Source organism: Pseudophryne corroboree, chromosome 5 (assembly GCF_028390025.1).
Source record: "Pseudophryne corroboree isolate aPseCor3 chromosome 5, aPseCor3.hap2, whole genome shotgun sequence".
Taxonomy (NCBI): Eukaryota; Metazoa; Chordata; class Amphibia; order Anura; family Myobatrachidae; genus Pseudophryne; species Pseudophryne corroboree.
The window spans coordinates 599,634,958-599,651,492 of NC_086448.1; the positions used below are offsets into that span (position 1 = coordinate 599,634,958).

Sequence of the window (16,535 nt, forward strand, 5' to 3'; positions counted from 1 at the left end):
ATTACGGTTAGTAATCATTGCAACATTTGGTACACAAGTTCCTTATCAGACACAGTTTAGCATATGGTACTATATATACAAGGAGCTATATTGCTAAACGTACATAAAATAATCTGGGATTGCAAAACAATATTTCGCCTTCTTTACATGTTAAGAATGATGTCTTGAAGATATCAAAATTCTTTTTACTTTCTGCATATAAATTCCATTAGCCAAAACCACACACATTGGTGGACAGTTCCCTGCCCACCAAAATCACTTAGATTGTGGCTATTAAAATGCAACAGGAATGGTTATTCCGTTTGTTACAGTTTATTGGAATTCATACTATTTGAACTATGGAAATAAAAGTTGCATTTTAAAAGTAATTTAACTGTAAGAGTTACAATAACGATGAAAGAATTATAATAGAATATTAAACCAGTCTGGATAATAATTACACATGCTTTTATGATCGGCAGTGTGACACTAAGGAACGCATACGAAACACTGTTTTCATTCAGCATAATGCCAGCTGGCTGTTAGGCTGTGCTATTAGCTCCCTTGTGCTCACAAGTACATCAGATCGATTTGGCTCCCACTTCTATTTGGTAGCCAGACGTATTGCTATATTGATATTCGTGGCATTTAGTAGTATTGTAATACAGGTTGAGTATCCCTTATCCAAAATGCTTGGGACCAGAAGTATTTTGGATATCAGATTTTTCCGTATTTTGGAATAATTGCATACCATAATGAGATATCATGGTGATGGGACCTAAGTCTAAGCACAGAATGTATTTATGTTACATATACACCTTATACACACAGCCAAAACGTAATTTTAGCCAATATTTTTAATAACTTTGTGCATTAAACAAAGTGTGTGTACATTCACACAATTCATTTATGTTTCATATACACCTTATAAACACAGCCTGAATACAATATTTTAACAACTGTGTATTAAACAACGTTTGTGTACATTCAGCCATCAGAAATCAAAGGTTTCACTAGCTCACTCAAAAAATTCCATATTTCGGAATATTCTGTATTTCGGAATATTTGGATATGGGATACTCAACCTGTACCACTTAATTATTAGTATCTGATTATCTTTGATTATGGGGGCACCAACTGCTATTTGTAATATTTCTTTCCAACAGATTACTCTTATGCATAAGGGGTCTATTTGTCAGCAGATGTAACTGTTTTTATGTTCTTTATACTACTATTGCGTTTTTCTGAATGTATTATTAAATTATTCCTCCATTTGTGCTTCCTTTCCTTTATTTTATTTTCTAGCAGCATTTGGCTATTTTCCATTTGCTTTTTTTAACATTACTTGTTAATAAGCTTGTTTAGTCCCCTCCCCCCTCTTCATGATTGCTTATAGACAATGATCATGTATCACATATGTAATATATAATATTTGTATCGCATAAGTAATTATAGAATAACTACTTGATCCACTCTAGTCTGCCCATGTACACAAAGCCCATTGTAAGGGCTTGTATGGCGGCTCATTGTAAGGGCTTGTATGGCGGCTCATTGTAAGGGCTTGTATGGCGGCTCATTGTAAGGGCTTGTATGGCGGCTCATTGTAAGGGCTTGTATGGCGGCTCATTGTAAGGGCTTGTATGGTGGCTCATTGTAAGGGCTTGTATGGCGGCTCATTGTAAGGGCTTGTATTTTAAAGTGCTGCTTGGATTTGCAAGTGTATGTGAGTTGGTAACCGCAAAAGTGCTGCTTGTATTTGCAAGTGTATGTGAGTTGGTAACAGCAAGAGGAGCTGTAAGCCGAGTGAAAAGGAGGTGCAGTGAGCTGGAACAACGGCAACCGCTAAGTGGAGTATCGGTGCCGCAGGAGAGAGTACTACAGCTGCATAAAAGTGAAGGACCAAGAACCGCACAAAGATAGATAAGTATAAGCCAGCTTAATTATTGTATAAGTGAGATTGTTTGTCTTCTACTTTTTCTTTGAGAGTAACAGGGAGTTAGACCTTACAAACAATGATCTAGAGCAAACCGTTACGCGACTGAGGGAGATTCACAATCTCGAGTGAAGTTTAGACAGAACGGTGGAGGAGTTGCGGGAGGGGTCACTGGTAGAAGAGGATGATCAGGTAGCCAGCTGGGTCACAGTTAGAAGGAAGAAAAAGAGGGGGAGGCTCAACATCTCCGAACTATCAAACCCAAACAAATTTGCCCAACTGGACAAGGAATCGGAGGATGATAGTGAAGAAATTACAGTGCCGGAGGACACTGCTCCCTCTAGCATCCAGAGGAGCGGTCCCTCTGGCGCAGTTGGGATAAAAGGTAGTGAGGTACCTAGTCAGATGGTGGTGGTAGGGGATTCTATCATCAGGAAGGCAGATAGGGCAATCTGCTATCGGGACCGTGATCGCCGTACAGTCTGTTGTCTCCCGGGTGCTCAGGTAGATAGATTGTTGGGAGGGGCTGGGAAAGACCCGGCGGTCTTGGTGCACGTTGGCACCAATGACAAAGTTAGCGGAAGGTGGGATGTCCTTAAGAAAGACTATAGGGACATAGGAAAGAAACTTAAGGCAAGGACATCTAAGATAATATTCTCCGAAATATTACCTGTGCCACGCGCTAGTCCAGGGAGGTAGAGGGAGATTAGGGAGGTAAATGTGTGGCTTCGGGATTGGTGCAGGAAAGAGGGGTTTGTGTTCCTGGAACACTGGGCGGACTTCTCAGTCAGGCGCCATCTCTTTTGTCGTGACAGATTGCACCTGACTGAGGAGGGGGCAGCGGTGCTGGGGGGAAGGATGGTTAGAAGAGATTTTAAACTAGGAGCCTCGGGGGAGGGTTTAGCTAGAAACTACGGGTCATGCAGTGAGAATAGTGGGGATGGCGGTAGTAAACGAAATGGGGGAGAAGTTGGGGGGAGGGTAAGAGCAGGCGGTAAGGTTACTAACATGGGTACTAAAATAGATTTTACCAAAGCACTAACCAATGACGATTACAGGTCATCATTGCTACTTAAGGTGAAAGATGTCCCTAACGCAAGGGAAAATACTTATCTTAGTTGTATGTATGTAAACGCTAGAAGCATTACTGGTAAAAAGGGCGAACTAGAAATACTTGCAGCAAGCAAACAGTATGATATTATAGGCATTACTAAAACTTGGTGGGACGAATCTCATGATTGGACAGTCAATCTAGAGGGCTATACACTGTTTAGGAGAGACAGACTAAATAAAAAGGGTGGAGGGGTGTGTCTTTACGTAAGGCCGTTTTTAAAACCTGATATACGGAAAGATATTCAGGAGGGGACTGTAGACACTGTCGAGACATTATGGGTAGAAATTGCATGCGGGGAAAAAGGAATAAAAAAGTTAGTATTGGGTGTATGCTATAGGCCGCCTGTTATCAACGTATCTGATGAGGAATTGTTACTAAAGCAAATTGAAAGAGCAGCAGGAGTAATGGGCCCTACACACTTGGCGATATTCTGAAAGATATGAACGATCTCGTTCATAAATGAACGAGAACTCGTTCATATCTTTCAGTGTGGAGACTTAAGCGATGAACGATGCGCGTCCCCGCGCTCGTTCATCGCTGGTCTCCCGTCGGCTGTGCATGCAGGCCAATATGGACGATCTCGTCCATATTTGCCTGCACTTCAATGCAGCCGGGTGACGGGGGTAGTGAAGAAACTTCACTCCCCCCGTCACTGCCCCCCCGCCGCCGGGTCGCTCGTCGGCCGTATCGGCCGTCGGGCACCTCGGCGGCACATCGCCAAGTGAGTAGGGCCCATAAGAGACATAGTAGTGATGGGAGATTTTAACTATCCAGAGATAAACTGGAAAAACGATTCATGTGATACTGCTAGGGGCAATATGTTTTTAAACACACTTAATGATAACTACTTAGTTCAACTAATTGAGGAACCAACTAGGTACAATGCAATCTTAGACCTGGTATTAACAAACAATGGGGATTTGGTATCAGGTATTATAGTAGGGGAACCCATAGGAAACAGCGATCACAATATGGTCACATTCAATATCAGTTTTCATAAACAGCCCTATACTGGCTCAACTAGGACTCTAAACTTTAGCAAAGCGAATTTTGAAAACATGAGGGGTTTTTTCAGGGATATTGAATGGGAAGGTTTGTTTTTAGGAAAAAATACTACGGAGAAATGGGAGGTACTAAAATTCCTGCTAGCTAAAAATACACTCAAATTTATTCCTACAAGCAGCAAAAAAAGGAATAAAAATCATAAACCGATGTAGCTTAACAAAAAGATAGAGGAACTTATGGGCAAGAAAAGGAGAGCATTTAAAAAATACAAATCTGACGGGGATGCAGAGTCATTTCAGCACTATAAGGAATGTAACAAAATATGCAAAAAGGAAATAAGAGCGGCTAAAGTAGAAACTGAAAAACTTGTAGCAAAGTAAAGCAAAGCGAATCCCCAAAAAATTATTTAAATACATTAATAGCAAGAGATTAAAGAAGGAGAGTATAGGCCCTTTAAAAGACAAGTTGGGAGTCTTAAGCAAAAATGATAATGACATAGCGGACACACTAAATGAGTTTTTTTCAACAGTATTTACTAGAGAGGACCCAATTCAGGGACTAACACATAATCTCAATAATGAGAATATCCCACTAATAGGTACTTATTTAAGCGAGGAAGTAGTCTGTGACCGATTAAAGCATTTAAAGATTAATAAGTCACCAGGTCCTGATGCTATTCACCCAAGGGTTCTAATGGAGCTTCACTCTGAACTTGCAAAACTGCTATTTTTGATCTTTAAGGATTCAGTAATATCAGGTATGGTTCCCAAAGACTGGCGTATAGCGGAAGTAGTGCCTATATTCAAAAAGGGAAGTAAAGCTGAACCAGGTAATTATAGACCAGTTAGTCTTACATCTATAGTGGGGAAAGTATTGGAAGGTATTCTAAGAGATAGTATTCAGAAGTTCCTTGAAACCAATAAGGTCATTAAAAGGAATCAACATGGGTTTATGAAGGACAGATCCTGTCAAACCTATTTACTTGGCTTTTATAAAACAGTAAGCGCAAACCTAGATCAGGGTAAAGAGGTGGATGTAATCTTTTTAGATTTTGCCAAAGCATTCGACACTGTACCACACATGAGACTTATCTACAAGCTACAAGAATCAGGGCTAGGAAGCACAATATGCACTTGGGTCAAAAACTGGTTAGATAATAGGGAGCAGCGCGTTGTAGTTAATGGATCTTTTTCAACTTGTACTGAAGTGCTAAGTGGTGTGCCGCAAGGCTCAGTATTAGGACCGCTATTGTTTAATATTTTCGTTAACGACCTAACAGAAGGTCTAAAGAGCATGGTGTCAATTTTAGCAGATGATACCAAATTGTGTAAAGTTATAAATGCGGAAGGGGATGCTGAGTCGCTTCAGAACGACTTAGTTAAATTAGAAGCTTGGGCAGCGAAATGGAGAATGCGCTTCAATACAGACAAGTGTAAGGTAATGCACTGTGGTAACAAGAACAAAAATAACACCTACCTACTAAATGGGGTAAAATTAGGGGATTCTGTACTGGAAAAGGACTTAGGTGTCCTCATAGATAGCAAACTAAGCAGTAGTACCCAAAGTAGGACTGCAGCAAAGAAAGCTAATAAGATATCAGCATGCATAAAACGGGGAATTGATGCTAGGGACGAGAGTATTATACTCCCGTTATATAAATCACTTGTGATGCCACACCTTGAATACTGTGTACAATTCTGGGCACCTTACTACAAAAAGGATATCCTGGAGCTAGAAAAGGTTCAAAGGCGGGCGACCAAACTAATTAAGGGTATGGAGACGCTGGAATACGAGGAAAGGCTTGCAAGACTAGGCATGTTTACACTGGAAAAGAGGAGATTAAGAGGGGACATGATCAACATTTACAAATTTATAAGGGGACATTATACAGATCTTGCGCAGGACCTGTTTTTGGTTAGATCAACACAGAGAACTCGTGGACACTCGCTCAGGTTAGAGGAGAGGAGATTCCGCACAATACGGCGTAAAAGCTTTTTTACGGTAAGGACGATACGTGTTTGGAATTCCCTGCCTGAGGGAGTTGTAATGGCCGACTCAGTCAACACCTTTAAGAATGGGTTAGATAAATTCCAAATGGATAATGATATCCAGGGTTACGGGGCATAGTCACGCACTATGGTTATTATAAAAAAGAGGGATAATACGTAACGGCAGTCATCAACTTCAGTCAAAATTTTCTACAAAATAATCGTGCATAGGAGACCACAAATAGGTTGAACTCTATGGACAATTGTCTTTTTTCAACCTTAGATACTATGTTACATTAGGGTTATTTATTTATTTTTTTGCTGTGAAGCCCATTAACCTACCAGTATATTTTTGGAGTGTTGTAGGAAACCCAGGCAAGTAAAGGGAGAATATACAAACCCCACACAGTTAGGGCCATGGTGGGAATTGAACCCACAATATCAGTGCTTTGAGGCAGTAATGCTATCCATTCCACCATCCGTGTAGCGGAATACACTGCCTGTTACTGATGAAGCTGTAGTATCAAGTGTACAACATAGGGGATACTAAATGACCTAAGATATACATGCTTAACAAACCAAGCTATCATTTCTGTATCATCTCATCTTAAAGTCTATAGGCAGAGCAGCCCATTATGAATACAGCACTGGCCTACTTCCCCATTTACGCACTAGGGTTCTGCATGCTAAACAGAAATTAGGCCTCAATTCTATCTAAAACATATTCATTTACTTTATGTATTTCCCCAATGAGTGTTGCGATAAAGTTATCAACTAGTAGCAACCAAGTCAAATGTTACTAGCAAATGATTAGATATTATTTGCCATTAAAACGGCATGCCAGCATGCAAAATGCTTGTGTGTTACACATAACAGGTTACGAAACCAAGAGGAACACTTACTCAACCAGCATTGGAAAGTACACCAAAAATTCAGGAACGTTAACGACACCTTCCAAGTTAAATTCATATTTGCATCCGAATAGTGGATAGTTTCCTTTTTCCTGAAATGTGACACCATATACATCATTCCCAAAAGAATTCTTATCAGAGGCTTCAAGGCGCTTCCTACAACAAACAAAAAAGATGGTACCGATCATATGTAAAAGACAAAACAAGCATTTCATAAACAATTTAAATACAATAAAAAAAGGAGAGTTATGGTAGACTTACCCTTGTTAACTCTCTTTCTTCGAGGACCATAGGGTGCACAGGGATAATGATGGGTTATAGGTGATACGATTGCTTCTTGGCACCATACAGCTAAGCCTTTGAGGTATCCCAGGATGCTTCAGTCCTCCTCCCTATAACCCCGCCCCCTAGCCCAGGCAGATCAGTTTTGGTAACAATCCCAAGCAGGAAGCAGAGAGAAGGAAGATATGGTACACTTAAGAACACACTCTCACAGACAAGAGAAGGTAAACCGTGACCAAGGGCGCATACCCATATAGACCAGGTGCGTCAGGGCGGGCTACCTGTGGACCCTATGGACCTTGAAGAAAGAGTTAACAAGGGTAAGTGTACCATAACTCTCCTTTTCTTCCTTGGATTCCATAGAGTCCACAGGGATAACGATGGAATGTCATTGAGCAGTACTTCAAGGGTGGGACGCTCCTGGGAGGATGATAATATCCTGCAAGGCAAATGTATCGAAGGCATAAAACCTAAGAAAGGCGTGGATAGAAGACCACGTAGCCGCCTTGCACAGTTGTTCAGCGGACGTGACTCTGCGTGCCGCCCAAGAAGGTCCTGCAGACTGAGTAGGATGAGCAGATTTAGAAGTTGGGGCTGGAAGACCAGCCTGAGAATATGCCTAATTCTAATCCATCTGGCCAGAGTCTGCTTGTTAGCTGGCCACTCACGTTTATGAAATCCTCAAAGGATGAAAAGTGAATCTGAGCTCCTAAGAGGGCTGGGTCTGTCTACATAAATACAGAGGGCACGAACCAGGTCCAAAGAACATTCTGCTGGTGAGAGGTCTGAGGTGAATGCCAGAACCACATTATCCTCATTCAAATGGAAACGGGAGACCACTTTAGGCAAGTATCCCGGTCTGGTATGAATGCAGCCCTATCCGAATGGAAAATTAGGAAAGGGGGGGCGACAGGAAAGGGCGCTCAGATCGGACACCCATCTTGCCGATGCAATGGCTAAAAGGAATAAGGTTTTAGCAGTTAGCCATTTGAAATCCACTGTGTCCAACGGTTCAAAAGGAGCGTCCAGGACCACAGACAAATCCCACGGAGTCACCGGAGGAACATATGGAGGCTGGACCCTGATGACACCTTGAAGAAAGGTGCGCACATCTGCCAGGTGGAGTCAGAGGTTCAGTCCCCTTTGGAGGATGGCCAGAATTCTAGAAACCCTGAAGACAGCCAGGTTATAATGCCTGGAAGCACACCAATGAAAGAGGTATGCCATATTCGGTAATAAACAAAGACAGACGTGGCAGGTCCTGGTGTAGGCAGGGCCACTGAGACAGAAGAAGGTCTGGACGTAGCAGAAGTGGTAGAGGGTCTCCTATGGGTAGACCCTGCAAATCAGAACCAAATGTTGTCTGGGCCACACTTGAGCTACAAGAATGAGATTGCCTCCCTCGTTTGAGAGCTTTCTCATGACCCTTGTCAGAAGGGACACTGGAGGAAAGATGTACATGAAATGGAAGTTCCATTTGATGAAGAGTGTGTCCACGAACGCTGCTTGAGGATCTCGAGATCAGGTTCGGTACACTGGGACCTTGTGGCTGTGTACTGCGACCATGAGGTCGACTTCTGGGAGACCCCACCTGTCCACTAGGAGTTGGAATACCTCTGGATGAAAAGACCACTCTTCCGCATGAACGGCTTGACGACTTAGAAAGTCTGCTTCCCAGTTGAGGTTCCCTGGAATGTATACTGCTGAGATGGCTGGGAGGTGACGTTCTGCCAAATGAAGAATGTGGGCTACCCTCAGCATCGTCATCTGGCTATGAGTGACTCCTTAGTGGTTGATATATGTCACTGCTGTGGCATTGCCTGACTGAACCTGAATAGGTCTGCCGTGTAGGCAGGTTTCTGCCAGAGTCAAAGCTTTGTAAATGGCTCACAGTTCCAGGATATTGATTGGAAGAGGAGACACAGCGAGAGACCAACGTCTCTGAAACTATTGGTGTTCCGTTACTGCTCCCCAACCGCGGAGACTTGCATCCGTGGTTAGAAGTACCCATTCTGGAACCAAAGAGTCTTCCTTTGTCCAAGTGAGTTGTGAGGAGCCACCAGGTGAGAGACAGACGCACCTCCGGAGTAAGTGTCATCATCTGAAACTTGATCAGATGAGGTCTGTTCCACTTGACCAGAATCAGGTGTGGTGAAGGCAGAGTGAGGATCTGAACGTATTCCACCATGTCGAAGGTCGACAACATCAGTCCGAGTACTTGCATGGCTGAATTAATGGACTCACAGTTCTGCTGAAGCAGACTGCGAACCCTGCCCTGTAGTTTGGATATTTTTTCCGGTGGCAGAAAAAGATGCTGACTCGTCGAGTCTAAAAGAGATCCCAAATGCAACATCTTTTGAGATGGAACAAGGAAGGACTTTTTCCAATTGATTAGCCATCCGTGTGTTTGAAGGAAGGTCATCATTAGTTGTAAATGGTTGTGGTTGTGTAATACTTCTTGTGAAGTAGCTAGCAGTAATAAGTTGTCCAGGTATGGGAGCAGTCAGACTCCCTGATGACGCAGTCATGCTGCCATAACTTTGGTGAAAATTCTGGGTGCCGTAGACAGTCCGAACGGCAGTGCCCGGAATTGAAAGTGTTGTTTGCCCATAGCAAAATGCAGGAATTGCTGATTTGAAGGGGCAATAGGGATATATGCAGGTAAGCATACTGTATATCCAGGGATACCATAAAATCCCCTGGTTCCATTGCTAGAGCTATAAGCCGGAGGGTCTCCATCCGGAATTTGTGAACTTTGACAAATCGGTTGAGGGATTTGAGGTTTAGGATGGGTCAGTGCGACCCATTTGGTTTGGGCACTAGGAACAGGGAGGAATAATAGCCCTTCCCGCATTAAGAGGGAGGAACCAGTTTGAACACTCCGGATTCCAGAAGTGACTGTTTAACCTAGAGTAGAGCCTTTTGAGGATCTGAGGGAAGACTTAAGGTCCCTACACACTTAAAGATTATCTGTCCAATCTGTCTGATTGGAAAGAAAATCTGGCAATGTTTGGGAGCAAATGACAATTGACTATTTGCTCTAAAACACTGGAAAACAGACAAAAATGAACTTTCAGACAAATTGGTTAAGTTTGTTTCATTAAACCAATTTTTGTCTATTTTCTAGATTTTGGGAGAAAATGGTTGATTGTCATCCAGACTTTGCCAGATTTTCTTTCCAATCAGACAGATAATCTTTAAGTTTGTAGGGCCTTTTGTACAACAGAAGCATAAGGGTGGGCGTCTCTTGAATGAGATGGCATACCCGTGAGAGACCACTTCGTTCACCCAGGCGTCCGAAGTGGTCAGTGTCCAGACAGGTGCGAATTGAAGAAGTCGGCCTCCCACGCTGGGTCCCCCCAGAATGAGGCCCACCTCATCAGGATGCGGGCTTGTGGGCTTTTACAGAAGGTTGATGAGCAGCCCAGGGTTGTCTAGCCTTGGGCTTAGCTTTAGTGGTGGAAGCTTTCAGTTTTCCAAGCAAGGAGCAAGAGAATGTGCCTTGAAAATATGGAGGTGGCAGATACCTTACTTACCAATACTCCGGCATCAGATAAAGTCTCACCTATGTAAGCGGTTGCCTGCTGCATAAGAGCCAAGTATGATATGCAATTCTCCGATCTGAGGGTAATTCCTCTTAGAACACCTGCAGCAATGATTCCATGACCTTCGTCGTCCACGATGCAGCCACTGTTGGGTCTGTTGATAAACCCAATGAGAGCATAAATAGATTTAAGGCAATTTTCAATCTGCCTATCAGTAGGCTCTTTAAGTGAGGAAAGAGTAGTGACAGGTAGAATAGACATCTTAACAAGACGTGCGATATGTGAATCTACTGGGTGAGGTACTTCGCAATTACCACAATCCTCTGGTGGTATAGAATAACGGGAGGCAAACAGTTTAGGCAGAGGAAACTTTTTTCTCAGTGTTTTCCAAGGCCCCAGTCTTATTTCCATGAGGTGATCTGTATGAGGAAATTCAGATGTAATAATTTTTTGTTGCTTTAAAACACGTATTTTGCGACTGGTGCCGGTTCATCTTTAGATGGATGAATTATGTGCGAGTGGTGGAGCTAGAGGCCGGTTTATTCCCGGGTAACATCCTCTGCAATGCTAGTGATGTTTGGTCTAAAGTATGAACAGTATTATTCAGTGTATACCACCCAAGGTGGATTAGCCACAGGGACAATGTTAGCAGGTGGTAACACGGGGGGTTCCATACGGGGAGTCAACCGATCCACTATTGTGCTCAATATCTGAGTAAGAGAATCCCATGAGGGTTCCTGTGTAGGTGCTGGGGATGTGAACGGACCAGGGGGAGCTTATCAGTTTACACAGAACCGATCCTGAACCACATCCTATGCAGATAATCCTTCAGACCACAATCAACATGACAGCAATACTGGGGTGTCAGGCTCCTTGCGACTTTTCTGTATATTAGACATAGCTGCAGCAATAAGAAGTCACCCACACTCACAACAGTACCTAACTAGGGTGTGGTAGCCTGTAATAAAATGTGACTGTTCAACAGTGACTCTGAACAACAAGGGACCCCTGACAGCAGCTGGTCACAGGACACAGAAAAAAGTAATGGGTAGTTATAAACGAATAGCTGAAAAAAAGAAAACAGACAGCAGAGAACTAGCACAAGTCAGATACAATGCAGAGATTATAATAAAGTAACTGCAATGGGCACTATCAACTACTCAGCCTTTTTTGTAAGCAGGTACGGTATAAGTGTTAGTAAAAACCTGGCTCCATGGAGACGTCTTTACAGGGAGACTGGACCAAGCGTTTCTGGAGACCTGCTTGCATGCACTGATATGGCTGCTCTGAGTTTCTGAGGGGAGGCGGGTTTGCTGCTGCAGCTAAAGACGGGAAGTCCGCGGAGGACTCACGCCCAAAGCTGGGGGAGAGGCTATAGGCCTGTGCTCCCTCTCCTGTGCTGTCATTAACTCCATCAGTAGCGGTAGGCCCTTAAACTTACAGTACCTCTGCCCCCAAATACCCTGGTGGTCAAGTGGAGTCCCTGATCGCGCGCCAATGTCCACTGCCAGCGCCCGCCTCCCGCTACGCACGACGTACCGCAATTTAACAGCAGGTCCCGGAAACCTGCTCCCCGATGGCTGGCCATGCAGGGTTGCCACAGTCTGCAGATTGTGTGGGCCCCGCCGTAGGCTCCCTGTCTTGGCAGAAGCTGTGCACGAGTTACGGCGCCGGTGAGGAGTGACGGAGCCTGTGTGCTGGAGTCTATGAGACATCCAGCGCTAACAGACTCAAATGAAAAAAGTTAAAATAAAAAGGCTTTTGGGCTGCAAGAGCAGCCCCTGTGGAAAGGTGCATCCACTTCCTGCTGCACCTTACAAAAAAAACTTACCTGCCTGGATAATACGGCGGGGTTATAGGGAGGAGGACTGGAGCATCCTGGGATACCTCAAAGGCTTAGCTGTATGGCACCAAGAAGCTATCCTATCACCTATAACCCATTGCTATCCCTGTGGACCCTATGAAACCTGAGATAGAAATCTAGTTTTACACTGTTGTCCTTATAAACATGCCTCAGCCCTATGCACTAGTTTCAACAAGGAGAAAACAAGACGTTACATTGAAAGGCTAACTCCCACAGTTAAGTTAATATTAAAGTAACATTTATTAGTAGCGTTACACCAGGCCTGGCCAACCTGTGGCTCTCCAGCTGTTGTAAAACTACAAGTCCCATCATGCTTTGCCACAGTTTTGCTATTAGGGAATGCTAAAACTGTGGCAAGGCATGCTGGTATGTGTAGTTTCACAACATCTGGAGAGCCACAGGTTGGCCAGGCCTGCGTTACACTATAACAAGCTTCCAGAATTCCCACAGCTCCTAGATGTCATCTCTGACAACAGTCATTCCAGGCTCTGCATATCCTACAGCTCCCAGCTGCAGCTCATTAAGTCTGATCTAACACTGGTGCTTCATCTCTGCTTTATTTCAACTGCACAGCCCGGCCATCACTGGACAGCCAAATGCAACAAAGCACTACACAGTGCAAACAGATGTACAGTGGTAATGGCACAGAGGTGTTTCTTTAGGAAGGAGCAGCTGAGAGCTGTGGATTGCAAAGAGCCTAGAGAGACTGCGATCAGTGCCTAGAGCAGGATGTTACTAATCAAATTCAAAATGCCAACAAACAAAATGTAACGGGAGTCACTAATATAAAAGTTTCTCATTTACAATGTTATCAAATGTTCCAAAATCTATCAAATGTGACTCCTCTGTTTCGTGATTGGCAAGTGTTTATAATACAAACTTAACATTTCCTATGGAAACTTTTGCCAGTCGTGTCACAAGAGGATGTCTGTTTACCAATGTTCGTCAGCATAATGGCACATATTTCTAAGCAGTTTAAGCAGCAACAAAAAGTATCAATAACAATTTACACCAGCTCGAAGCCATCTGGGGTTGTGCCAATGAAGTAGCCTCCAGGGCACAGTCGTTGGCAAGCATTTTTCAGCATCATGTCAGCCTGCTCATAGGTCTCAAATGAGTAATGGTACACAAACTGACAGCTGCAGATGTCAAAGGTCATCTCAGGATTTCTCAGCTTCTCAGACAAAAGTTCCTAAAGTGAAAAACAAAATATATAGTAGGGAGATAGTTATATTGTTTAAATGCTTTTCTTCAACACTAAAAAGAGTTAATGTTTTATAGAGGAAATTCATAAACATTAATCTGTATGTTATCAGAAAGACATAAAAACAACCACCAATAATTCATCTCATCTTAACTGTTTAAAGCGAAGTTTCTCGCCTATTCCTTTTTCATAATTTCCTTAAATTCCTGTATATTACTGCCATAAGAGTAATGCATTATTTTATCAGTGTAGACATCATAACTGTTGTGAATGTGGTGTTGACATTACGGCTACATCCCTGCTGCCACAATCCTGTCCATATCCTGCCAACTGCACGCTCTCTACATATTCCCAAACAAAAGTGACGGGTCGCACACGGGAGCAAGTACATAGGCGTGACGCGTCAGACCCCTTTCAGACGGCGGCCCAACATATTGCAGGATTGGTGATGTCACCGCTGACATGTGTGGAGGCGGTGCTTGAGATGAAATGATCTCCAAGATCCGCCTCTTCTCTATGCGGTGTACAGGTCCGGGTCGCTTCTACCTGGTAACCCATTTACACTGCCCGGCAACCCGCGTCCTTCACGGGACCAACCCCGCAAGCTAGCAGGGTTGGATACCTGGTAAACTGGTCCCAGGTTAACCCCCTTTTACACTGCGCCGCTCCTCGGTCCTGGGTATTCGTGATACTATGGGGTATATGCAATTCACGGCGAATCGCGGCAAATTATCGCCGTTTTTAAATTCGACACAATTCGACAGGTGAATTCCGGCAGGTGGCTGCCGGAATTCACCATATTCAATGCAAAACGGATTCGACAGTCCCGCGGGCGAAAATCGGCCGATTTGGCGGATTTTGCCGCGATTTTAAAAAACGGGGAAAAAACGGAAAAAAAAATGGCGTGGGGTCCCCCCCTCCAAAGCATAACCAGTCTCGGGCTCTTCGAGCTGGTCCTGGTTCTAAAAATGCGGGGAAAAATTGGGCAGGGATCCCCCGTATTTTTAAAACCAGCACCGGGCTCTGCGCCTGGTGCTGATGTCCAAAAATACGGGGGACAAAAAGAGTAGGGGTCCCCCGTATTTTTAACACCAGCATCGGGCTCCACTAGCTGGACAGATAATGCCACAGCCGGGGGTCACTTTTATGCCGTGCCCTGCGGCCGTGGCATTAACTACCCAACTAGTCACCCCTGGCCGGGGTACCCTGGGGGAGTGGGGACCCCTTCAATCAAGGGGTCGTCCCCCCCCAGCCACCCAAGGGCCAGGGGTGAAGCCCGAGGCTGTCACCCCCCCATCCAATGGGCTGCGGATGGGGGGGCTGATATCTTTTTATTATCACAAAAGGCTAATGTTTTTTCCAGTAGTACTACAAGTCCCAGCAAGCCTCCCCCGCAAGCTGGTACTTGGAGAACCACAAGTACCAGCATGCGGGAGAAAAACGGGCCCGCTGGTACCTGTAGTACTACTGGAAAAAAAATACCCAAATAAAAACAGTACACAGACACCTTGATAGTAAAACTTTATTACACACTACCGACACACACATACTTACCTATGTTGACACGCCGACTGCCACGGTCTCCGACGATCCAAGGGTACCTGTGAAAAAATTATACTCACCTTCCAGCGTCCAGAGGTACATCCACGTCCAGATATAAATCCACGTACTTGTTAAAAAATCAAACCGAACACCCGCTCCATGCCATACTGAAAGGGGTCCCATGCTTTCACATCAGACCCCTTTCTCCCGAATGCCGGGACATCACGTGACTCCTGTCACTGAAGTCCCTTCAGCCAATCAGGAAGCGCTACTTCCGTGGCGCTCACCTGATTGGCTGTGCGCTGTCTGTGCTGTGACAGCGCATCGCAAAGCCGCTCCATTAGTTTCAATGGTGGGAACTTTGCCGTCAGCGGTGGGGTTACCCGCGGTCAGCCGCTGACCGGCGGGTGACCTCACCGCTAGCCGCTAAGTTCCCACCATTGAATATAATGGACGGGGCTGTGCGATGCGCTGTCTGAGTTCAGACAGCGCACAGCCAATCAGGTGAGCGCAACTTGTTGCGCTTCCTGATTGGCTTTAGAGACCTTTCTGTGACAACTGTCACTGACAGGTCTCATTCGTGGAAAGGGGTCTCATGTGTCAGCTTGGGACCCCTTTCAGTCCGGTAGCCCGTGTGTTCGTTTTCTTTTTTTGCCAAGTACGTGGATGTATCTCTGGACCATGGCTGAGGTGAGTATATTGATCTTTTATTTTCAGGTATCCGTGGATTCTACATGGAGAAGAGGACCGATGTCGGCGTGTGAACTTAGGTAAGTATGTGTGTGTCGACGTATGAAATAAAGTTTTACTGTCACGGTGTGTGTGTCCTGTTTTTATTTGGGTATTTTTTTCCCAGTACTACTACAGGTACCAGCGGGCCCGTTTTTCTCCCGCATGCTGGTACTTGTGGTTCTCCAAGTACCAGCTTGCGGGGGAGGCTTGCTGGGACTTGTAGTACTGCTGGAAAAAACAATATTCTTTTCATTATCACAAAAGGCTATCAGCCCCCCCATCCGCAGCCCATTGGATGGGGGGGGGGACAGCCTTGGGCTTCACCCCTGGCCCTTGGGTGGCTGGGGGGGGGGGGACCCCTTGATTGAAGGGGTCCCCACTCCCCCAGGGTACCCCGGCCAGGGGTGACTAGTTGGATATTTAATGCCACGGCCGC

The 16,535-nt window shown here is 44.7% G+C and overlaps 1 protein-coding gene across 1 annotated transcript in view; it reads right to left on the reverse strand.

Annotated features, from left to right (window-relative positions):
- Positions 1 to 16,535, reverse strand: part of RNMT (RNA guanine-7 methyltransferase) — a 182,654-nt gene that overhangs the window by 49,430 nt on the left and 116,689 nt on the right. The window contains exons 11-12 of the mRNA XM_063923402.1: positions 13,632 to 13,813; positions 6,922 to 7,086 (exon numbers count right to left, since the gene is read on the reverse strand). Coding sequence (XP_063779472.1) covers positions 6,922 to 7,086; positions 13,632 to 13,813 — 347 coding nt within the window. The remainder of the gene's footprint in view (positions 1 to 6,921; positions 7,087 to 13,631; positions 13,814 to 16,535) is intronic.